General features: G+C 48.1%; 2 protein-coding genes across 2 annotated transcripts in view; one reads left to right on the plus strand and one right to left on the minus strand.

Annotated features, from left to right (window-relative positions):
- BCR (BCR activator of RhoGEF and GTPase) overlaps nucleotides 1-10,410 on the plus strand; it is a 79,280-nt gene extending 68,870 nt beyond the window's left edge. Inside the window, exons 17-23 of the mRNA XM_069871405.1 lie at nucleotides 943-1,002; nucleotides 1,132-1,241; nucleotides 2,066-2,205; nucleotides 3,292-3,426; nucleotides 3,949-4,054; nucleotides 5,015-5,177; nucleotides 5,919-10,410. Coding sequence (XP_069727506.1) covers nucleotides 943-1,002; nucleotides 1,132-1,241; nucleotides 2,066-2,205; nucleotides 3,292-3,426; nucleotides 3,949-4,054; nucleotides 5,015-5,177; nucleotides 5,919-6,008 — 804 coding nt within the window. The 3' untranslated portion in view covers nucleotides 6,009-10,410. The remainder of the gene's footprint in view (nucleotides 1-942; nucleotides 1,003-1,131; nucleotides 1,242-2,065; nucleotides 2,206-3,291; nucleotides 3,427-3,948; nucleotides 4,055-5,014; nucleotides 5,178-5,918) is intronic.
- GUCD1 (guanylyl cyclase domain containing 1) overlaps nucleotides 1-24,527 on the minus strand; it is a 142,806-nt gene that overhangs the window by 4,126 nt on the left and 114,153 nt on the right. The gene's annotated exons all lie outside the window — the stretch shown is intronic.

The raw sequence follows: 24,527 nt of genomic DNA on the forward strand, positions 1-24,527 counted from the left end.
CACGCAGGAGGTACAGGAATTGCTGGGGGATGTGTGGGCGCCTCGGTTGGCTGCTCCCCTGCCTCACCAGAGTCCACCCAAAAGCGAGCAAGCAAAGCTGAGGGTGAGTGTGCAGGGCTCGGTGGCAGAACTTGTTTCTGCTGAATGGATTCTTGTGATAGCAGGACCAGGCATTCTTCCTGCCTGTCCTTGTGTTGGCATGAAAAGGAATAGGCAGGTTGTAGTAGGACAACTTCCCGTGATTTCTGGGCTGATTTTCTCCGTTTCTTCTCTGTCATATCCTGGCAGAGGTTGGGTTTGTTTGCAGTTACTCATTTCTGTGTGGATCACTTCAGATTTCTCTTCCTTGATCTCCCTGTTAGGGTCATCATGTCTTTTGAATTCAGTGGAACACAGGCCTTCTTGGGAGCTATCAGTGGCATAGCCAAGAGCTGTGAAATTTTCCAGCCTGGCTTTTCATTTCAGTGCAGTCATTTCGCATCCATCCAGCCTTGCCTGGCTCTAGAAAACTGCAGAGGGAGACAGTTCCCTCTTTTCCAAATCAGAGATACTTCAGAAAACTCTCCTCCCCTTTTCTGGCTCCTGCCCTGTGGGATGGGATGAGCCGGGCTCTTACTGTGGCCGCTGTTCTTCAGCAGCGAGCGCAGCCCAACGCTCCCTGGGACAGCTGAGGGACAACTGGTTCAAACGCTGGTTTTGTGTGCTTGGTAGAGCAGACACTGCACACGTGTTGCTGGATTTGCCATGTGTGATTCCCTCATCAGCCCTGCTTAGAGAACTGCATAATCTTGTTGCCTGAAGTCTGGGATACCTTGGAATATGTGTTTCCTGTGGGAAAGAGGTGATATGCTGAAAGCGCTAGGGCTCTGCTCCCTCACAGAAGCCTTTCGGGTGCGCTGATTTCTCAGTTTCTAGCTGATGGGTAACTTCCATGTTTTCCAGCTGGACCCACAGGCACTGCAGGACAAGGACTGGCAGCGCACGGTCATCTCAATGAACGGAGTAAGTACATTAAACAGAGGTTAGCACTGCTTCTGTGCCTCTCATGGGCTTTATTGCTTTGCTCTTCACTGCAGCACAGGAACCAGAAAAGAAGCTGTTTGAGAAGTAACGGCTGTTTTTTTCACTCAGGTTGAAGTGAAGCTGTCGGTGAAGTTCACCAGTCGGGAGTTCAGCCTGAAGAGGATGCCGTCCCGGAAGCAGACAGGGGTTTTTGGGGTCAAGATCGCCATTGTCACCAAGTAAGCTGATGGGGCATGTTTCTCCCTGTGGTTTTTAGAAAGCCAAGTGCCCGGAGGGTTGTGCCTTCACCCTGGGAAGGGATTTGTCAGGCCCCTCCACTCCGCTGGGTCGCGGTGTTGGTGACTGTGCCTGCAGACAGGAGATGCTGCACAGTCTGTGAGCTTCATTTTTGCCGAGGGAGCCAGTGTGCACACAGGCTTTGAAAATCAGGGTGTTTGCTTACAGCGAGTTGCTTCTCTGAGTCACGGAAACAGCCCTTGCCCATTTGCACTGGCGTTAGCCGACCTGGTCACAAATTTCCAGAGCCGTGGAGCAGTGATGTTTGCTTTCCATACTCGGAAATGTTCAAGTTCCTCAGATCCTGTTGTATTATTCTAACCCCTGATCTTTTGTCATGAATCCTTTGCCAGAAGAATCCTGTTTGTTCCGTTATAAAGTTTGGGAATTGTGGCATTTCCTCCCTAAGGAATGGCATTAATGTGAAAGCAACCATGGTGCCGTGTGTCCAAGGACTGTTTGGGAATCCTCCGATTCCCGGCACTGAGCTGCAGTCTCCCGGGGCAGCAGGACCCGGCCGGATCACAAGTGCTCGGCACGGCTGTAGAACAGCTGCAGCCAGGCTGGGGCGCTCAGAAAACCCTCTCCAGTGTTAAAAGGGGTTCCTTAGCTTGGTTTGACTGCCCGCTCAGCATTTCTCCCACCCTGTTTTGCAGAAGGGGTTTGCACAGCAAATGACGGGGTGGTTTTAGCCATCCTGGCTGGCTGGGGTAATGAGCATCGAGAGCCTGGGCTGCACTGAACTCTGCTGCTGGTCTTTCTGCAGGAGGGAGAGATCGAAGGTGCCTTACATAGTGCGCCAGTGCGTGGAGGAGATAGAGCGGCGTGGGATGGAGGAGGTGGGCATCTACCGTGTCTCTGGGGTTGCAACCGATATCCAGGCTCTGAAAGCTGCCTTTGATGTCAGTAAGTAATTGCGCCTGATGGTTTCCTTTCCCTATGAGAATCTGTGGGAGCTCCTTGTCAAGTGGCTGTGCTATTTTTAATCTCACATTCCGCAAGAAGCATTAAGAGGTAGAGACTCTTGCACAAGGAGAGTAATTTTAACCCTGGCCATGTGCTTTATTGGCATTCTTGAGCTACAGATGTAACCCAGGACGCACAGCGGGATGGGTCCTTGTACCACAGACCACATTTATTGTTTCCCCAGCAGACACCTCCCTTAGGGGAGGCGGCAGCAATCAGGAGCTGCAATTTCCTCACTGTTGTGAGGTCTTCAGATTAACAGAAGCCCTTGAAATTGAGGATATTTTGTGAAAAGCAGGCAGCAAGAATTAGTCGTCTAAGGTTGACTAAGAAAGTGTTTACGGAACAGAAGTTGGGTGGTCAGGGCTCTCGAGTTCCCTTCTTAACTCACCGTGTGCAAACTGTAAAATTAGATCATTTTGACCAACCTTGGTAAAGCTTTCTTTGATCCTGAGCAGGAAGAATCTCCTTGCTAGTGCTGTGTTTGAAAGCATGGCCTTTGTGTCCTAAAAGGCACGCAAGGTCAAGCGAACCAAATGCCTCCAAATCGCTGAGGTACAGAACGTGAGATTTTGCCCTGCTGCCAGCCCCCACCACAGGCCAGGGGCTGCTCAAGGAAGGTGAGCCCTGAACTGCCTGTGCACTTCAGCTGCATTCTGGGGGCAGTTCAACAGCTTCCTCTAAGCTGTTAGAGGCAGGGAACTGGAGTAGCGATTGTTGTCACCAACAGAAGTGGAAATGTGTGTAAGTACAGTCAGGCAGGGCTTGCTCTGATCAGGCTCAGTTCACTGGCACAGCCTCGCTGGTCCTGGCTGGTGCGAGGCTCCCTCTGCTTCATTGAAAGCCCTAAGTCTGCCAGCGCTTTCCGCTGTCAGAAGGCAGAGCTCCTCCAATCCAAAGAAATGCAAACAGGAGACTTTTTGGCTGTTTGGGCAAAGGCGAAGCATAAACGGAGAGAGACAAAGCGAGAGTGTGTGAATGCCAGGCCGGCAGCTTCTTTACCACCTCCCCGCCTCCCTCTTTCAGACAACAAAGATGTGTCGGTGATGATGAGCGAAATGGATGTCAACGCCATCGCCGGCACCTTGAAGCTGTACTTCCGCGAGCTGCCTGAGCCCCTCTTCACGGATGAGCTGTACCCCAACTTTGCCGAGGGCATTGGTACGTGGCAGAAGTGACTGTCGTAACCAGGTCTGTGTTAAAGACCCTGCTCCGCCGGAGGCTGCTCCTAAAGCAATATGACCCTACATCTATCAGGTTGGACCCAAGCCTGGAACAAGCTGCTAGGGAGGTGAAATGAAGCTCAGAAATGAACTCTGCGATAATGTCTTCCCATGAGCTTGACTATGGGCAGCTGCCATGCCTTTTTGTAAATCAGAGATGTCCAGGTTTGTGAGAGAGGTTACAAAGAGCACAAGAACCTGCTTGTTGTGGCTCTGCTTGCAGTTTGCCCCATTTCCCCCCACTTCGTGGCTGGGCAGATAGACCTCTATCCGAAAGCACTTGAACTGCTTGAGAGAAAAGGATTCTCTACATGTTCATGAAATAAAGGAAAGAGATCTGTGGGGTAGGGATGGGATCACAGGCCATTCAAGACCATCCACGTCTGTCAGTTTGAGGAATTCTGCAGTCAAATTCCCGTTCACTGCCTGTGGTGATGTTTTGTTGTTTTCTGTCTCGTAGCACTTTCAGATCCCGTTGCAAAGGAAAGCTGCATGTTGAATCTCTTGTTATCGCTTCCAGAACCCAACCTTGTGACATTCCTTTTCCTTTTGGACCATTTAAAAAGGTAATATGTGGATCCTTCAGACATGCATCTCCTGTGAAAAGCATTGTTATTTCAGCAAGAGGAGCCTTTTCCTTGAGCTCGTGCTGAATCACACAAATGAAGAAACATTTGCTGGTTTGCTGTGAATGTGCATCTGGTATCAATTGTCTTGTACCCACTAAATCCTGAATTCCATTCCCACTTGTACTGAAAGGATTAAGACTGGAGGAAAGGCGTAACGAAAGTCTCAGGACTTGTTTAGTGCAGGTGCAGATTCCCGCTGCCGTGTTGCTGCAAAACAGCACCTGCATCTGGGTACAAAGATCGGGAAAGTGTTTAGTGGAAATTGTGACGTGTTGGCCGTGTTGAAGGACCTGAGAGCCCTGGCTCAAAAAGTGTCTGCAATCTAACAGTTTAAATATGTTTAAAGATCGCAGCTCTGCCCCTCTGCTGGCTGGAGCTGTCAGTTCTGTGTGTAGCCTTGTCCTGCTGGTTTGTGTGGCTGTGAACGTGGCTGGAGTTGCGCAGAAGTGTTCCCCTGTGGTACTGCACCGAGCTTGCTTCCTGCGGCTGTCACTGCAGAGATGGCAGATAATCTTATGGCTGAGGTTCTGGGTTAAAATCCAGGAACTCTGCGTTTTACCTCTGTTGCTGCTGCACTTTTCTGCCTGCGGGTAGTTTTTTTTAACCTGTGTCTCTCAGTTTCGGATTTATGAAACTGGGATGAACAACGTGTGTGTGTTCCCATCCAGCTGGTGCACAGCAGTCCCTTTCCCAAGGTAAAGCTGTGTCTGTTGAGTGCCTGGAGACTGGGCTTGTACCAGATCCGGAGATTGTTTCTGTAGGCATGTATAGAGAGAGAGCTTGATTGACTGCATCTAGAAGGTTTTAAAAAGAAATAAATACCACTTCTTACTTAATGGACACATCCAAATTCAGAGGTTTATAGAAATCTGCCTTGTTCCTTATTTCTTCTTGAAGGGTTGCTGAGAGGGAAAGCATTAACAAGATGTCCCTGCATAATCTTGCAACTGTCTTTGGGCCAACGCTGCTCCGGCCTTCGGAGAAGGACAGTAAAATCCCTGCCAACCCAACGCAGCCCATCACCATGACTGACAGCTGGTCACTGGAAGTCATGTCCCAGGTAAAACCCTAAACGTGCTCTTCAGTCTCGGGAAGGCAGCGTGTGGGAAACGGCAGTGCTGCAGCACGGCCGAGGTCAGCCTCTGCGCTCACACAGCGGGGGCTCTGAGGAGCAAACAGCGCTCGCCTGTACTCAGACATTTTAGACTGCAGAGCTGTCGCTTCAGGCAGGCCAGTTTCTGTCTGTGCTGGTGCAGCTTTGTGTGAAGAAGCGTCTCTGCACGCGATCCCGTGTCTCGATTGTGCCCAGTGCGGGTCTGGACGCTGTCTCAGCGCCGCTCTGCAAGCCTGGGACAAAAGGAGCCTAAGTGTTTTTCCACAAAGCTCCTCAGCACCTGAACCAGCCTCACTGATGCACAATGGAATTCTTTGCTAAATTCATATTCCTTTGGCTGCCATTGCCCTCGTTGCCTTTGGAAGTTGCTGCAGAGTGTTCGAGCGCAGAGGCTGTGCTGGCTGCTCGGGCTGTTTTCTGCCTCCTTGATCCAGTAATGGCAAACTGTAGATGGGATTTTTCAGCCCGGTGGAACACCAGCACCGCGTTTATCCCCTGGAAGCCAAGAAGCGTCTCTGAAGCACTGCAGGGTTTAACACTCCTGCTATTACACGCTGTGTTAAACCAAATCCCCGACTGCAAGAGGCTCCTGTGGAGAGAGCTGCGGGCCTGTCTGCCAGCTCTCAAACAGCCAGGATGAGGAGGAGTTAACAGGGCTTTACTGGTACCTCTTCTGTCTCTCTCCAGGTTCAAGTTCTCCTGTACTTCCTGCAGCTGGAGACAATCCCCACCCCGGACAGCAAGAGGCAAAGCATCCTCTTTTCCACAGAGGTGTAGGTGCCTGCGAGACCAGCAGGACACACAGAACTGCTCCTGGCATAAACCCGCCACGCCTGAGGAAGGAGACCAGTGTTTTTGGGACATTGCTGGCCTGTTCCCACCCTAGGGAAGCGCAGCCCTCGATGCCCCTGCTGGGTGACCCAGGGACCAGCTGGAGAGAAGGGAGAGCCACCTCGGACTGGGAGGCCAGGACTGGAGAGGAGCTGCGCAGGGCCTCCGCTCGGAGGAGCAATGGACACTTGGACTATGCACCCCCGAGCGTGGCTGTTTTTCTTGTCGGGAGTGTGACAGAAGGTATTCCTCCATTTTATGGATTTAATTTATCATAAAGGAACTTCAAGCTTTCTACTGGACCACTGGATAGGATCCCCGATTGGGTGAGGGGATTAAAGGAGCAATCACAACTGTGTCTTTAATAACTGCTGTTTTTAACGTACTGTTCTAGGCCACAACAATAGCGTTGCTTTGCAAGAGGAGAGGAGAAGGAAGGGTCTGGGATCTGAGATTCCCTCCTCGGAAGTTCAAGTCTTGATTTAAATTGGGTTCTAAAGAAAAAAAAATGTTTTGCATATGGCTGGAACTGCTGGTTTGTGTGGGGTTTGGTTTTTTTTGTCTCCCCCACCCCTTCCCTTGCAGGTGCTTTTCCACCTCTAGGGAAGGAGGTCCCTGCTCCCACCTGTGTTGCACTTGGGGTGGGATTTGGGTTCCGGGAGCCAAGGCCAGTGACGTTACACCATGAAATATGGAGCAAATTCCAGAGAGGCCGGGAGGATGAGAGTCGGTGATTCCGTTTGTGATCCTGTGGTTTGTTTGCATATGAAAGCAGAGACAAGATGATTGAGGCAGGATTGCTGAATTCCTTCGACCCCACCAGACTTAACAAAAATTATTTGGGAAAGCTGTAAATTCCCACCACTCCAAAGAAAAGATATTATCACTGCAAAAAGAACTGAAGCATTTGTGGGCATAAAAAAATATCCAGTGGCTGTGGGTTTGGCTGGCTGCTTCCTCCAACGTCTCACCAGAACAGCTTTGGTTTGGTACTTGTTTGGAGGCTTTGTCCACTGCTCCTAGGAGTGTCTTGTTCTGATACACACAGTTTGATAAAGCGCGTTGGGATGTCCTTCACGGACAGCCTGGCGAGCAGCTCGTGATGTGTGCTCTGCGGAAATTCCAGCCCTATTCCAGATTGGAGCAGGGAGGAAGTTTCTGTGGAACCACAGGCAGTGCAGAAGCTCTGGCCAAACCCTGGCTTTGTGCTCCCCTGCCCAGATGAGTTAACGCCGCGGGGGCCGCACGGGCAGCGTCGTCCTGTGGCTGGTGCCTGGAGCAGAGCCCTGCGGCCGTGGAGCAGCCGTGCCAAACAGCTCAGGGCAGCGAGAGCTCCCGCTGCAGCCCCTCGGCCTCCTACTCGCTAACAGAGCATCCGTCCATCCTCATCCTGGCCAGGAGGAAAGCGCAGCCCAAAGACAAGGGAAGGAATTGGCATGGGGAGGGAGGGAGAGCCTTTGAAAGATTGTAGTTAGGTTGTCAACGTTGTTTGGGGAAATATGACAAAGAAGATAGCCTATTGTGCTGAATTTTCACTTTTTCCGAAGGGTGATCTGCAGCCTCTCAATTGAAACAAACAAACAAACAAAAGTCTTTCAAACAAATGAAAGAAAAAAAATTAAAGAGAAATGATTTTGTAGTCACTGTAATTGACTGCAGAGAACATCAGAATTTACTGTACTGTGAAGGGGCAAATTCAAACAGGAACCAATATGAATTTCAATTTTGTGAGTATATCGATATTCTGCATGTGTTGTAAGGATTCTTATAGGAATTTACTATTGCTTAGTGTCCCTCCTTCCGTAGGTCTGGGAGCAAACTCTTTGTAATGTAACGTACGATTAGAAATCCCTGCTCTCTTGTATGTATTTCCACTACATTCCAACTCCCGGACCCGGGAAACAAATGTTCCTAGTAGGAGGTGCTTTTGGGGGAGGGAGGGGATGGAGGTGTGAGGCAACTTTGGAGGCTTCAGATTTTCTTTTCATTTATTTTATTTTCAGATTTTCTTTTTTGAAGGTAGAAATTAGTCACACTCCTGAGAAACAGAGTCTGAGGAGAAGCCCTGCAGAGCGGCCGAGTGAAGGGCGCTCTGGTCCTGTTGTGCGGTGCTGGCTCTTGTTTCCATGGCAGTTCTTAGCGGTTCCTCACCGCACCGACTAGGCTCGGAAAGGGAAAACACCCCGGGGGGCGACAGGCTCTGCCCTGCGGGGTTCGGAACCGTGGCTGCTCTTTGCAGCGTTGAAACTGGAAGCGATACCATAGTGACTGTGACAATGCACTTCTGCCCAGCTTGTGTATTTTTATTTATATAGGAAGTTAATGTTAATATGAAATGACTCGTCTATCGTTTGTAACCACGAGAAAGGCCTTTGCTTTGGTTACTGTGCCAGGTTGTTGCTTTTAGTCTCTGGTGACAATGCTCAGCCCTAGTGTCACGTTATCTAACATGCAGGCATGTGGATCAGGGAAAGAAAAGTTAATTTAACTTAACCCGTTAATTATTTCTGTTAAGTATGTTTTTTTCTGTTTTCCCCAAAGCTGGTAATTTTGGGCTGTAAAAGATAGTGCATCTTATCGCTGCTGCTGAAATCGTGGACTGGTTTGAAACACAAGAATTGATTTCTTGCATTTCTTTTGATTTTGCAATTAAGTTTTGTCAAATAGTCTTAGGTTTTCAGAAATTACGTGTTAACAAAAGGCTTTCCCGAGGGGGTTGGTTGGGTTTGTTTAGTTTTGGGTTTTTTACTTTGTTATTTTTTTAATAAGCCTTATCATACTGAAAGAAGGGCCTTGCAAAGCCTGGCTGTGGAGAAGGCCTCTGATTTCTGCTCGCGAGTCGGGTCAGAACACACGGCTCTCCCATTTCCTACATGAAAAGGTACAATAGAAACAACCTAAGAGCAAACTGGCAAAGCTTTACCCTGGGAGCTCGTGCTCATTTGGTGTCCAGTGGATCGGAGAGACTTCTCTGAGACCACAGCTTCCAGGAAGGGGAATCCGAAGTGCTAAACCTGTCACCTAACGAAATGCAGGGGACTTGGGTGGTCTGCGTGTCTCCAGTTAGGGAGAGGAACGTGCATCAGCTCCTTGGCATTTAGAAACTACTTCAAAATTCTCATGGATTTTTTAACACTGAATAGGTTTTTAAGTAGAATTTTAAGAAGTTAAGTAAAGCAAACTATGAAAGAAGTTTCTAAAGGTGGACAAGAAGTAACTGTTACGGGATTAGTTTTGGCTTTGTGTTTGCGTGCTTTGTCTGGGAGGGGAGCCTCTGAAACCAAATGGAGACACATTCCTTACCTGCTGCTGGTGCTCCTTATTCCGGCCCAGTTAAGCAGCCGGGGCAGCAGCTGAGCTGCTCCCCCGCGTATCGCTGAGGACAAACCCCGCAGCGGCTGCTGCCTCACCGACCCTCTGCTCACGCGAGGCCATCGCCGTGCACCCTGGGAAGCAAAACTGCAGCTTTCTTGTTGGCCACAAGGTGGTGGAACCACAGTTTGTTCATGGGAGATGCAGTATTGTTACAATTTATTCATTTTACCTGTTTTATAATCTGTTTTATGGTTGTTTTTTAGTTTTCTATGAGTTTATTTAAACAAATGTACTGTTCCTTAAAGCATACGTGGATCTCTGAATCCGTCTGTCACCGCTGTCACACTGGAAGGCATCACAATGTATTCACTTATCTCAATGTGCCATTCTTTCAAGTATGTATAAAATGTACAGTGACCAATGTGGCTTTTAAAAACGTTTAAAATCTGATGGGAAAAAACACCCAACCCTCTCTGATTCTTCCCCAGTTGAACCTTTTGTTTCAGTGCTTGGCCATCTGCTGGGGTAACGTTATCACATGTGGCATTTGTTACGGACAACTTAATAAGAAATGGGAACTGTCTTAAGAAAAAACCCTCCCCTTTCTCTTTTCACTTGAATTCAAGAAGATGGGAACCTGAAATAACAAGGACCAATACATTCATGCTAGATTTAAGGGGTGTGCTTCTGTTCCATGATGAAGAGAAGCCTGAAAGGGCAATTCCGAAGTGGATACAATCAAATCCATCACATTTTTGGTGCAGTTAGCAAGTCACCTGTTTATTTCCTCTTACATTTGTTGTCCAGGTATGTTTTTATTTCTAAAGTCTCTTAACATTGTTGTAGTTCCGTTATCAGAAAATAAGCCTGATGCCATTCACCTCCTTTAGCCTAAAGTGGGTACAGCGGAGACGCTGGAGCTGTAGACGGGCATTAGCAATTCTCCATTCTGAACCGGATGAAAAGTGTGTTTAGATGCATTCTAGGTTATTTCTCACTGAACAGAATTAAATACATGCATTGCACTTCAAACCAGGACAAGCAATAAAGGTAGCACTTAAAGTTCATGATGATTCCTTAACAAGGTTTTAGGGAAGAAAAGTAACACAAATGGAAGAGAGGTGCATAAATAAGGATCACTTGGGTCCAGAAGGATAAACAAGTCCTCAATTCATGTTACAGAAGGTGAATTCCACCCTAGCTGACATGAGCAGAGCCTGGCTGGCCAGTGAGTGAACGTTCATCCACCAACACTGGGAATTTGGTTACTATCGCCTCAGTGCTGATGTGCTGCCACCCCCCTTCTTCCTATTCAAAACTCACAGCTAAGAAAGCAAAGCTGAGCAATTGCTTGCTCGCTGTGTCTTCCCCCCACGAGTCAATAGACAGGGAAGAGCATTAGAGTCGGGGGTTACTGTAGGTGAAACACCACCGCAAGTAAGGAAATAGCCAACGCACCCACAAAGCTGGGTATTGTTTAAGACGAAACGGTTGAACAGCAGGACCAAACTCCAGTGCACGCGCTGTCTCGATTCTTCTCCTTCCGTGATCATATCACTCGATTTAGGCCTTCCAGGTCAAGCAAATCCATAAGTGCTGTTGCCAAGAATTAGAACACTATGAAATGACCTAGTTTGCCTCCCCTGTGGATTCTCTGATGCGTTACCATCCCCTAGTGGAGCTGCAGGAGAGCACTGTGAAAACGGGCAGGGGAACCATCTGACTCTTTTCCGTACCATTTGTTTCATACTGCCATGTTTCACAGATCCCTCCTTTGCCAACAGAAACCACACCACATCATTTTGTGCTGTAGGAACTCCCACGCTGGGAGGTTCCATTTGGAGCAGCACTGTCCCTGGAGCCAGCTAAAATAATTCTGATCTCCTGGTGCAGAACGGACCAGGTACGGCTAAAGCTCCAGGCTCACATAGGCCTGGTCTGAAGTTACGTAAGGTGCTGCTATTTATACATTTGGGAATTGATACGATTAGAGTCCCGAAGCGTGGCAGAAGCGTCTGCTCTATTGCTTGGTCTCAACTGCAGTCACATTCAGATCTTGTCAAAAATGGTTCATTGATGGAGAAAGCTTCTCTCCCGCAAGGAGAACAGGGCTGCTTTCCGCAGGTGCTGCAGGCCGGGCTCACAGCCCTTGGTGCTCAGAAGTTCGCAGCTCCCCGGCTCTGAGGCTGTTACCAGAAGAGACTCGGCCAGCCGCTTCTCACTGTGCCTAACTGGGTCATGGATGCCAATCTACACCGAGCAGCTCACATTTCTGCCCCTTGAGTCCCATTTGAGACTACACTAACTCTAGGAATTATATAAACAGCTGAAGACTGAGCCACAGCTAAAATCTATTTCAAATCCAGCAGTGGTACAGTGGAAGCTGCCACGGCAGAAGGACATTTCTTCACAACAGCCCCTTCTGATCCCTTCTCCGCTGCTTCTCCCGGCCCTCGGGAAATCTTGACTTGGGTTTCAGTTATGTACAAAAACTTGTGGAAGCCCCTTAGTAATGGTGATGTATTTGGAGCCCTGGATAAATCTTACCTACACAGGGACTGATGTTTCAAGAGCGGGGATAGCAGGACTAACCAAGCAAACCAGGGTAAGGAATTGTCAGAGGACTGAGAAGCACCACAATGAAACATTTAAGTGTGATCTCACAGCAGGACACTGCGAAAGGCTGTCCTTTCTGTGTCCGTCCAGCAAAATGAACACAATGGAGCCTTCTCTTGCCTACGCAAGTTGTGGTTTGTTCTTATCTCTAGCATTACAAGTGTTTATAATCTGTGAAGAATTCCAGGGAAAGGAGTCAAGACTATTTATTTAAATATAAATACAATTAAATTATATAATTAGTGCTAAATTATCAGGCGTAGAAGACAACTTGCTATTGTTTGGATAATTCTGGGTTTCAGCAGTTAATACTGTTGGTGTTGTTTTAACACTACAATGTTAGGGAGTGAGGTTCTAACATTTCATACCGCTGCTGCTCACGCTTCAGTATCTCCTAGTGCTCTCTTTTTGGAAAAGAAAACCGAATCCTAATAGTTCAGTACTGAAAAGTGTTGAAACCGCACAGCTAAAGATCCCTCAGTTCAGGCCCAAAGAGAAGGGAAGAAGGAAAGGGACAAAAAGAGGGGAGGGGATTGTCATTTTGGTTTTTTTTCAATTTTCTGAGAAAGGCGGGATGAAAAGGGATCCAAAACTGTATTTGGGGGAAAAAAAGCCTAAGGCGTTTGTAGCCTTTCTTTGTACACACTGTTAAATAAAATCTCCTGTATCTATGTTTGTCAGGTTGTTTTGGTCTTATTTAACTGAAAACTGGGCCTACGTTAAACTGAACGTAGGGGTTGCACTGAGTTTGCTGGAGGAATGGAATTCAGCACTGGTGCTTCAAAACAAGCGCTGTTTTCACGTTTTACGAGGTAAAGGCTAGATCCCAGCATCTGGAGGTTAGTACAGTGTAAGTGCTGAATGGAACAACTCTGACACAACCTGCAAGGCAGGGAAGTGGTGGAGCAAACCAGTCCATTGTCCGATCTGTATTCATCCTTTCATGGCAGCACCGCTTCAAAACGTGGTCGGCCTGAAACCTCAGAGCCTTCAGACTGGTGTGCGGCACCTTTCACACTCTCACACGCATTACAGGACATAACACTGCAATATTATGTCATTTTTTTCAATGCCCTTTTAAGTTCTGATAGGACAAGGGGGAATCACAGAATAGTTTGGGTTGGAGGGGACCGTAAAGCCCATCCAGTTCCAACCGCAGGGACACCTCCCACTGGATCAGGCTGCTCAAGCTCCATCCAGCCTGGCCTTGAACACCTCCAGGGATGGGGCAGCCACAGCTTCCCTGGGCGACATGTTCCAGGGCCTCACTACTCTCACGGTGAAGAAATTCTTCGTTATGCCTACCCTAACTCTGCCCCTCTCCAGTTTATCCCCATTGCCCCTCGTCCTATCACCACAACCCTTCGTGAACAGCCCCTCCCCAGCTTTCTTGTAGCCCCTTCAGGTACTGGGAAGTTGCTATAAGGTCTCCTCAGAGCCATCTCTTCTCCAGGCTGAACAACCCCAACTCTCTCAGCCTGTCCTCGTAGGGGAGGTGCTCCAACCCTCGGACTATCCTTGTAGCCTCCCCTGGACCCGTTCCAACAGGACGGCCTCAAGCTGCGCCAGGGCAGGTTCAGATTGGACACTAGGAAAAACTTTTTCCCCAAAAGGTTCACCAGGCCGTGATGGAGGCTGCGCAGGGAAGGGGTGGAGACACCACCCTTGGTGGGGTTTAAGACCTCGGCGGATGAGGTATCTCAGCGCACGGTTTCATATCATAGAATCATACCAGGTTCTAAGAGACCCACCGGACCATCGAGTCCAACCATTCCTATCAAACACTAAACCATGTCCCTTAGCACCTCATCCACCTGTGCCTTAAACCCCTCGAGGGAAGGTGACTCAACCCCCTCCCTGGGCAGCCAGTTCCAGTGCCCAATGACCCTTTCTGTGAAGAATTTTTTCCTAATGTCCAGCCTAAACCTCCCCTGTCGGAGCTTGAGGCCATTCCCTCTCATCCTGTCCCCTGTCCCTTGGGAGAAGAGCCCAGCTCCCTCCTCTCCACAACCTCCTCTCAGGCAGTTGCAGAGAGCAATGAGGTCTCCCCTCAGCCTCCTCTTCTCCAGGCTAACCCCCCCCCGCCAGCTCTCTCAGCCGCTCCTCTCGTTCTCCAGCCCCCTCACCGGCTTCGTCGCTCTTCTCCGGACTCGCTCCAGAGCCTCAACATCCTTCTTGTGGGGAGAAAGAAGAGAATCGACGCGGTGAGGCGGCACAAGCCCCTCAGGCGCCGCCTCCGCCGCCTCAGCCCCTTCCCGCCCTCGGGACGGCGCGTCGCGCGCCGTCCCGAGGGCGGGAAGGGGCTGAGGCGGCGGAGGCGGCGCGCGAGGTGCCCCCGCCCCCTCCTGGCGCGCGTGCGCAGTGCGGAGGCGCCTCCCGCGCGGGGCGGGGCGGAGGCGGCGCGCGCGGCGGGGTCGGTGCTGCCCGCGCCCCCCCGCGCCCCCCGCCCCGCCGGCAGCCGACGACCAGCCCGCCCGGTAAGCAAAGACGGCCCCGGAGACACCCCCCCCCGCCCCGGGAGCCCCGCATCTCCCCTGCGGCCCCCCCCCCCCCCCCGGGAGCCTCGCGTTCGCCTCAGCATCCCTGTGCCCCACCCCCCCCACCCCCAGGATCTCCGCATGCCTTCAGGGATCTCCCCCAGGATCCCCGCGTCCCCCCAGGATCCCAGCATCCCCCCTCAGGATCCCCCTGTCCCCTCAGGATCCCCACATCCCCCCCTCAGGATCCCCGCATCCTCTCAGGATCCTCCCGTCCCCCCAGGCTCCCCGCATTCCCCCCAGGGTCTCCGCATTTCCTTCAGGGATCCCTCAGGATCCCCGTGTTCCCCTCAGGAATCCCTGCATTCCCCCCCGGAACCCCATGTTCCCCTCAGGGATCCCCCTGTTCCCCCGCATTCCCCTCAGGGATCCCTGCATTCCCCCTCAGGATCCCCGTGTCTCCCTCAGGGATCCTCGCATTCCCCCTCAGGGTTCCTCACGTTCCCCCTCAGGGATCTCCCCTCCGTTCCCCTGCATTCCCCCTCAGGGATCCCCGCATTCCCCCCAGATCCCCGTGTCCCCCTCAGGGATCCCCATGTTCCCCTCAGGGATCCCCCCATTCCCCCGCATTCCCCCTCAGGGTTCCCCCCGTTCCCCGTCAGGGCTCCCCGCGTTCCCCCTCAGGGTTCCCCGCATTCCCCCTCAGGGATCCCCCCGTTCCCCCGCGTTCCCCCTCAGGGCTCCCCGCTGCCCCGGTCTCGCGCTCCTCCCGCCGCGCCGCCCCCCGCCCTCTCCCCGTCACCGGTTCTGTGAGGGATCGGAGGCCTCGCGGGTGCCGGTGGCCTCGGCTGGCTCTGAGGGGAGGTGCTTGGGCTCCCCTCTAGATTTTGGTGTGGTGGGAGGACCTTCGTGTGCTGCCCAGGGAGGCGGTGGGTGCTCTGGAGCCCCCGGCACTGGAGGGACGCGGATCTCTTGGAGCGGGTCCAGAGGAGGCCGCAAAAACGATCGAGGGCCTGGAGCATCTCCCCTTGGAGAGAGGCTGAGAGAGTTGGAATTGTTCAGCTCGGAGAAGAGAAGGCTCTGAGGAGACCTTATCGCAGCCTTTCGGTACTGAAAGGGGGCTGAAAAGAAAGACGGGGATAAACTTTTTAGCAGGGCCTGTAGTGGCTGGACAAGAGGTGATGGTTTTAAACTAAAAGAGGAGAGGTTTAGACTGGATGTTAGGAAGATATCTTTTACACTGGGAGTGGTGAGGCCTTGGCACAGGTTTCCCAGAGAGGTGGTGGATGCTCCATCCCTGGGTATGTTCAAGGCCAGAATGGATGAGGCGTTGAGCAACGTGATCTGGTTGAAGACGTCTCTGCTTACTGCAAGGAGTTTGGACTGGATGATTTTCATGGTCCTTTCCAACCCAAAACATTCTATGATTCTATGACCTTTGTCTGGAGTCTGGTCTCACGCTTGTCTGGAGTGCTGCTTTTCTGCTCTTTTGTAGCTGAAAGATCCTGCAAGTTCCAGTTTTGTGCCTGCTGTCTGCCTTCCTGTGCCTCACAGCATTCCTTCTTGCCAGCCTTAAATGACCTGGTAGTGCCAGGGGTGGAGGAAGGCAGTTTCCTACAGCTGGGCCACAGCCTGATAGCTGCCAGCCTGATCTAAGAGTCCTCTATACTCTGTGTCCTCAGAAAGAAACAACACACTGCTGATGCTCAGCAAACTGCACGCTTCACTCCACAACAGCATCTCGCTGTGATAGCGTGAAGCATCTCGCTGTGCTAGGAGCGGGAAAACAGAGCTCTTTTGTAGCAGAAGATCTGTCTTGTAAATGGTTCTGCTCGGTGAAAAGTGTTCCAAGAGCCATAGGTTGTGTTGAAGGACATAGTCTGTGTAAGCTCTGCTCGCCCCAAAAGCAAACACAAACCTTCTGTCGCTGCTTCCTGTTTAGTTAATGGTATGGACTTTGGCTGCTGAAGTGTTGGCAAACTGGAGCCAGTGGCTGCTTTTAACACTGCGAATTATAATAGAGTTCTGCAGTCGATCAAAGTAAAGTTTCTACCCCCTACCCCCTTCAGCCTAGTGGGTTGTTGTTAGGTAGTAGCTAACACAACTGAAAAGAGCAGGATGTTGTGAGCAGTCCAACATGAAAATTGAGACACTGAGATGGCAGCAGTCTCTTGTAATAGTGCCACTTAATTTTCAGTTAATAGCAAAGTCAGATTCTAGGCGAGTAGAGGGTGTGAAATAAGAGAAAAGAAAGCTTGATTTTTCAGGTGGTTTTGTATGTATGAAGATAGGATATATATATTTGATAGGAATGGTTGGACTCGATGATCCGGTGGGTCTCTTCCAACCTGGTTATTCTATGATTCTATGAAGATGCATCTATTTTTCTTTCTTTATTGAATATGTAATTGTAGGGAACAAACCACCTCAAATCTTACTGACTTATTCTCCCGTTTCTGTCAGATACAGTGCTGTCCAGGTAACCGCTGGAGTCCACAGTTCCCAGTTCTTATATCTGCTTGAATCGAAGAGCTGTTTGTTGGCATGAGTTTTGGTGTGATCATTGATAAAGATCTGTGTTCTTCCTTTAGTAGCATAAAGGACTGCTTTATTAAAACTGGGGGATGGTGGAACATCACTGTGGGACAACACCTGTGCAGGGATTTCCAGTTCTCATCGACTGCCCGCTTTATTGTGTTTGCACCTTACCGGCTCTCTGGTGTTTGCCCTTTTCCTCCCTGTTCTAAGGCAGCATCATCTCTGTGGCCTTCCAGGCCCACTACCAAATGCATCTGCTGCATCAGACTTGAGGGGAGGCTTGAGCGAAAGATTCCCTTAATGGAGAGTGTGTCCGTAGTAGCAAATCAAAGAAAATCTGGATGTTTGGCTGAGGTCTGGCTTGTGATTGCTTATGCTAGTAAGTTGTCAGCACAGTCGTTAGTCTGGCTTAGCTAGGCCACTGAGCGTTTCCCTGAACCATGCCCAGGCATCGTTCAAAGATGGCAAATTCCAAGACTTCTCCAGACAGACATGGGACACGGCCACCCTTTCTGGATGGGAAAAGGGGAAGGCAATTTTGGCTGTACAGTCACAAATCGGGCACTATAGGTTTGCCTCCAGGCTGGAGAACCATCTCTGGCCTGTGTTAGTGACTATGTGAGGTGCAACCAATGCGTTTAGAAGTCTCTGAGTGCCTACTGGAATAGTGTTTTCCATGCTGCAAAGATGTCATTGTTCAGAGTAGATGAGGTGAGGTACAGTTAACTACAGCTGTGAATAAATACATGCCTACAAGTAACATGATGAAGTGGAATAAGTTTGTGCTGGTTTTACATTACTGTTGGTATGAAAGAGGTGAATATATTCTCAGAAGGTATAAGCACGCACTAGGAACTGAAGAGATCTTTCACTAATGTACTTCAGAAGTTCTTTTTTTCTTGCCTTGACCTTGTGACATGGGAGCCTGCCTTGCCAACCAGCATCCAGTTCTAGTAGTCTGTAATGCTATTAATGTGGCTGGTTCTCCGTTGCGTAGTGGGAAAAACAGCATAAGAAATGTTATGCTTGTACTTCCTGGCTTCAAAAATCACCCCATTTGATCTTATTTTTTGTCTTTATACTGGAAAAGGGAGAAAAAAACGGGTGTTAGAAGCCGAGTTATGTACTTAGTTGTAGCCTTAAGTGACTTGTCACAAGGAACATGTTGCATGTTTCTTTTGAGCTTATTCCAACTGAAATGATCAGAGAAGCCACCATTTGGAGCACTTAATGCAGCCCACAAGTAATCGTAGGATGCTGTCTTTTAACATGTAAATAGTTAATCATTAGAATTTTCATGCACGCATGCATGATTTTCTTTGGGAAAGAGGACTTAAAGTAAAGGCACTACAACTTTTGATCCTTGTCTTTGTAAGTGAATGTCTCAGAATAACCTAATATTTCAAAGAACGGACACTGTTGCAAATAAGAGGCAGAACCAGTAGCTTCCCAAATTGCTGAAAACAGTAATACAAGAATGAAATGGGAAGTTAGGTAAAAGAAGACTTTTTAAAGGGGATCAATCAATGCAGGAAAAGCATGGTTTAGAACTAGTAATTTGTTACATATTGAAGGGTTGTAAAGCCACTTAAGCAAAATTTCAAGAGAGAACTCATTTTTACTTCAAGACTTGGTTTGGCATTTATGAATGATAAGGCTTGCATGATCCTCAGTTAATTTTATTTTCCAGGGCTGTGTGCCAGAATGAAGCCAAGCTAGTGATTGCTTGCAACCAACTGGGATGTATTCAGCTTTATTAAGGAAAATAAACCGAGCATCTCGCATCTAGTATTGAAATTACATTAAAAAAGAATAAAAGTAGTATTGAAGTTCTTGAGTGATGTATTTGATGACATCAGCCTGAAAGTCTCGGTGTTTTTTCGATGCTAAAAATATTTCCTGGACTTTGGTCGTTTAGCCAGTGTGGGCTACGTGTTCTGCCCAGGTACACACAGTGAATCATGATTTCCTGCGGGGTATACATTTGGGAGGGGAGGTGGAAAGCTTGACCAGGAGGCTGGCATTCTTAGCACTGTGAAACTCAATGTTCTTAATACATTTCTATATGTGTTCTTAATTAAAAGCATACAGTGGTTTTGGCAGATGGAGCCTTCTTGAAACTTTGGCTATGGAATTTCCTTGCTGTGTGAGGGCTGGTGAGGAGAGGCTCCTTCACTGCTAATCGCTAAATTGTTGGCAGTCTTCGTGTTAACAGGTCTTAGCTGACACGGGCGAGTTCATAAAAGCTGTCTATTAGAGCTTGACTTTCCTTTTTGGACATAGGATTCCTTTAACTTTTTTACATTTTACTGAATTGCCAAGTTTTACTAAGCTTAAAGTTTCTTTTATTCAGCGAGCTAACCAATCCTCAGATTTGATAATGGGAGTGCATTTAAAATAGCATCTGTGCAGTGAAAAAAATCTTTCTTTGCAAACAACAGTCTTGTCTGTTCAATTTGCTGTTCCCCAAGAAGTAACCAGCATTGTAAGTAGGTGATGACAAATATTTCCTTCATGTCCCTGCAGGAAAATGAGCTTTTTTGGAGGGAAAGGAAAAAAAATATTCTTTATAGGCATGATTCCTGCCACAAATCTCACTGAGTAACTCTGCTCACTTGAAGTTCTAGTTTTGCTTTTATTTTTTCTGTGACAAAGATGATCTTTCCTCGTGGTGACAGAATTGTGCAAAGCTACTGTCTCAAAGCCATAGAGGAAGATGAGCAGATGTAGGAAGTATCCTTGTTTCATAGTAGGTAACATCCTTTACTTCCCGACAAGTTTTCTGAAAATGTTTCTGATATGAATCTGTAAAAACTAAATAGTATCTAGCTACAGAAGTAAGTTCCGTGAGGTATGTAACTTTCAGGCATTAGTGTTGTAAGTAAAGGGTATTTGGAGGAAAAATAATTGTGAGGACTTTAGTGTAGCCTTTTTTAGTAGAAGGACTACGTTTTTCTGGAGGGAATGAGAAAACTATTCTGAGGCCTTTGGCCAAACATCAAAGGCTTGCCACGAAACCCGGAGGCGTAGGAGCTTCTCAAAGGAATAGCGTAAGAGTGTTTCACGATGGAAGGTGCTGAAGCGTTAGGCACTTGACGTTCCATGGCAATATCAGCACATCAGCAGTCACATCAGGTAGGGATGCCGTACTGGTCCTGGGCTTTTTAGTGCTTTCCCAGCCTCTGTCCCATGTGGAGTCCTGGTTGCTCCAACAACCAAGCTGTCCAAGGCAACAGGAGCTCCATAAACAGGTTAGTGATTCACCTTTTCCTGGAAGAGTTGGAATGGATGTGTGGAAGAGAAACAGTATCTTGTTCTCTTTTGCTTGGAGAGGGAAAAAAAATATAATGGCTACAGATGGGAGCCTCTCCATCCTGTCCCAAGGACTTTCTTCCGATATGATTCAGATGCCTGTCCCTGGGCTTCCACACTGGGGCAGGTAACTGCTTCTCCCTTAGGGATACCAAGGTGTTTAGGAGAGATTTGCATGCCGTTCTGTCTCTTCTCTGTCTGCCAAGCCTGAAGGTTTTAAAACTGAGTAATGAGTGCTGCCAGCAGGACTTGGAGGCGAGGGAAGATGTGGGTTGGAGCACAGAACTCAAACCAACAGACAGCCAATCTTCAGCCCCAGTGCAGTGGTCTGGGCCCTGTTTTGTCTTGGGCTGATTGCTTAAGAATAACGTAGTTCATCTGTTGCTTCATCTGTGGCCTCATCAGCTTCACTGTGCAACTCCTCAGGACAGTGTGGCTTGGAAAGCAGTGGTGGGTGGGTGTCATTAAGAGTTCTCTTTAAATCAGGGCTGTTATTGAGTTTCCAAGAGCCTGAGACTGAATCAAAGCACATTCGGGGCTACACCATCTCTGAAAGAAAAGGTGAGCCTTCCTTGTTCCCCATTCACAGCCCCACTGCTTCCTTTGCATGGTATCTAGCAATTAGAAGGTGAGTCAGATCAGTCAAATCAGGACTGATCTGACTGGAAGACCAGCCCATCAGAAAATGAGCTGTGATCTCCAGAATTGAAAGAAGAGAGAGGACTGAGGAAGAGGTGGGACTGCATCTTTTGGTGGCAGGGTACAATTAAATTATTTTCATGTAGCTTAAGCAATTGCCAGCAGACACTTCCCTCCCCCAGCTTTAGCAAGGCTGGCTTGTGGATGGACCATTTGCGTCTAGGCTGTTCCCTTGGTCCAGCTGAGACCAGCAGGGTCCTTCTGCAGCTGGGAATCCCAGAGCTGTAAGCACCCTGGGGCTGGGAAGGTCCTAGGGGGTTGTATCTCCGTATGATTCACCTGTTCTCTGTTTTTTGGGTGTAATGCCTTAAGGAATGTTACCAGACCAGGTCAGTGGTGAGGTGGACATAGTGAGCACTCAGTCACCTCCCAGTTCAGAAATCCAGGTAGCAGAGCATCCTCAAGTTGAGAATTAGTCAACAGCTGGTACGAACAGTTTGTCGTCGTAGGCATTTGGGTTTTTTGGGGTTTTGTGTGAACTGAAGATCTGATAGAGTATTTGGATGAACATTGGAGCTGGTTGAAGTCATGCACTTATCTTACAGGTTCTACCTGTGACACAGTTGTGCTGGAGCCTCTGGGCTTGCTCCTGGAAAATACTGCACGTATTTTCACTGTCCTCTTTTTCTGACGAGAGCTAGGCTGCTGCCTGCCTTTCTTCTCTCTGTGAACTCCAGGCTGCAGAAGCCTTTGCTGCAGGTGTAGATACGAGAGTTCAGCTGACAACATTTTGAATGGACAGAAGGGAAAAGGCCAGGCCTGGGCACTGTGTCTGGCCAGCACTTCTGGGAACAGCCATGCTAGAGAGAGCAATCACAGTGAAGGGAAGGGTACTCAAGCCCACTTAGAATATCTTTGAATCAGCTCTAAGATGGAAACCTGGAAGGTGTTGATTTACCTGGTCTTTTGTTCTGGTTTGCAAAGCAGTGATTCAAAAGGAAAGGCTTCTGAAGGTGCAGTCAGTGTAGAAAATAGTGCTGAGACTGGTTTATGGGCAGTGCTCCCCTTCCTTGTGGAACAGATTCCTGTGCTAGGAAGTTATCAGTTGGATTTTGTTGATGAACAGTTGTTCTTTCTTTTCTTGGCAGTGGTTTGAAATAGCGGTTGTTTAAAGTAGGAGCTTGAAAACAAGACTACATAATTTAATTTTGTTATGAAAAAGCTTTTAGAGCACAGTTGGTAAGTTTAGGAGTTCTGCAAGTGTTCCTGTCACTTGTCTGGAATGTTAAGCGTTGCAACGGTTACACATTGCTTACAGCAGTTACAGCTCTGGAGTTTTCTCCAAAGAAGGAGGCGATGAATTTAGGTGTATAACAGCCAGTTCTTGCCAAAGCTGTAGTCTTTCCAACCTTTTGTTTAAAAAAAGAAGTAGCAGTAGCAAATGTGGCTTGAAAACTGTGGATGGATAACATAACTTAGATGTAGAATTCCTGTTTTTGTGATTCCACAACTTGTAATGGGAAACTGTAAAGGCCCATTTGAATTTTTAAAGTAGAAAGGAATTGAGAAGCCTTTCCTCTCTAAATGCCTACCTGCAGCAGTTGTTACAGGCAGCACCCATAAATTGTGGATATCTGGATATTTACCTCATGGCATAAGATGGCAGCAGAGGCACCCCTGGCTGGAGCAGGAATCCATCCCACCTGGGGCTCTGGGTCCAGCTGTGGCTGTGAGCAGGTGCCTCAGGAAAAAACCCAAACCAAAGTCTGCCCTCCTACCTGGACTGCTTTCCTACCCTGTTATTATTTTTGCCTCAGAGGGGTTTCTGAGCCCTTTGTGTTCAGGTGTTCAGCATCCATTAGGGAATTTCTCTACCTTGTGCATGCCCAATCTCCTCTTTCACTCGCGCTTAGTGCAACCACAGCATTCTTTCACTCTGCATTAAAAGCACGGCTGTTAATTTTTATTTTGAGCCTGGCTCTAACTTCCTGTGCTAGTTCTTGGTCTTAGTGCTGGAAGAGATGATTAACAGTCTGTCCCAGCTTGCCTCCTCGATGCTATTCAAGAGTTGATAGGCTTTTGTCATATTCCTTGTCTGATGTCTTATGGGAGCTATTCTTTACCTTTGATCTAATTTTTGCCCCTTGCTGAACTTTTTCCAGGTCTATAAGCAATGCTTTTGTTGAGGCTGAGAGTCCAGAACTGCATGTACCAGTGAAAGTGTGGGTAGATGGGCAAAAAATTGATTTGTTGAGTGCGAAATTTGTGCTTTATGGTTTGTTTTCTATTCCTTTCTTTAATAATTCTTGGGATCGCTTTGCTTTTGTTGCCTTGTTCCAGGCACTGTACTGAGCGTTTAATGAAGCGGTGAATCAAAGCACTGAAATCTGGCTGGGCAATATTGATGAGTTGAGAGCACATTTCTGTATGAAGCTGAGGTTGTTTTTCCCTGAGAGAGGTTGCTTTGTGTGTATTACATTTAGTTTTATTCGATGCTTTATTGTCCAATTAGTTTCATCAGGACCTTCTGTGATTCCGTGCAGTTTTCTGTCACCTTTTGTATCATAAATAACCCTCCAGCATCAGCAAACTGTCAAGTCACAGAAACTGATGTCTTGATCTTAAATAATAAAACAAAAACGCTGCTTCTTCTGGGCTTCTGGAATCCAGTGGTTAATGGATTATGTTTTTGGAATTGTTGAGCAAGAGCCATCATGTTGGAGTGCTTGTGTGGCTCACAGGCTGACAGTTGGAGCTGTGGCATTAGGGAGCTCTGTCTCCGTACACAGCCTGTTTCCCAGACCAGATATTTTGTCCTTGGTGGCTGTGCTCTGTTGCCCACGCAGACCCGGGGAAGTTTAGAACCTGTGTTTTGCAGAGGGTGAAAGAGGCTGTACTTCATAGTCTTTTCTTCACAGTTCTGCCTTTTGGGACTATGTAAATGACCTAAAAATGTCATTCCCTAATTATTTGGGCAAAAATTGTTAGCCTAAATATATCAAAGCCAAAGACATTGTACAAACAGAGTGAAAGTGTACTGACTATTACTGTTAGATGAGAATGTTTCCATTTTTCCTCTGTATTTGGGGTATTTGACCTTTCAGAAATGGTCAGTATCCTCAGACTTGAGGGATCAGTTGTTTCTGTTTTTTAAAAAATCTTAAAAATTCCAAGATTATTTATAATTTTCTTAATGATTCACAATTTTTTAATGGATAAAACTGCTTAATGCCTCTTGATGGTTTGTATTTTCAACCAGAGGCAAAAGGCCAGTACCTTCTTTGCTGCTTAAACCTCTTTCACCTTACAGACACGAGAAACTGTTTTTACTACTCTTGTAATTGAGCCTTGCTTTTGTGACAGCATTATTAGCATAAATAAGCATGTTAAATAATGGGTGAGATTAAAATAACCACAGTAAGAAATCATATACACCGCCACCCCCTTCAGTTTTCTGGGTTCCAGAGCGCACAGCAGAGTGACGCTGGAAGCGTTTGTGTTAGCTGAGGGGATGTCTCATATCAGTTTACAGTCTGGAGCAGAGCTGTGCGATTGGGCAAAACCCTTT

This window comes from Phaenicophaeus curvirostris, chromosome 17 (genome assembly GCF_032191515.1).
Source record: "Phaenicophaeus curvirostris isolate KB17595 chromosome 17, BPBGC_Pcur_1.0, whole genome shotgun sequence".
NCBI classification, from domain to species: Eukaryota; Metazoa; Chordata; class Aves; order Cuculiformes; family Cuculidae; genus Phaenicophaeus; species Phaenicophaeus curvirostris.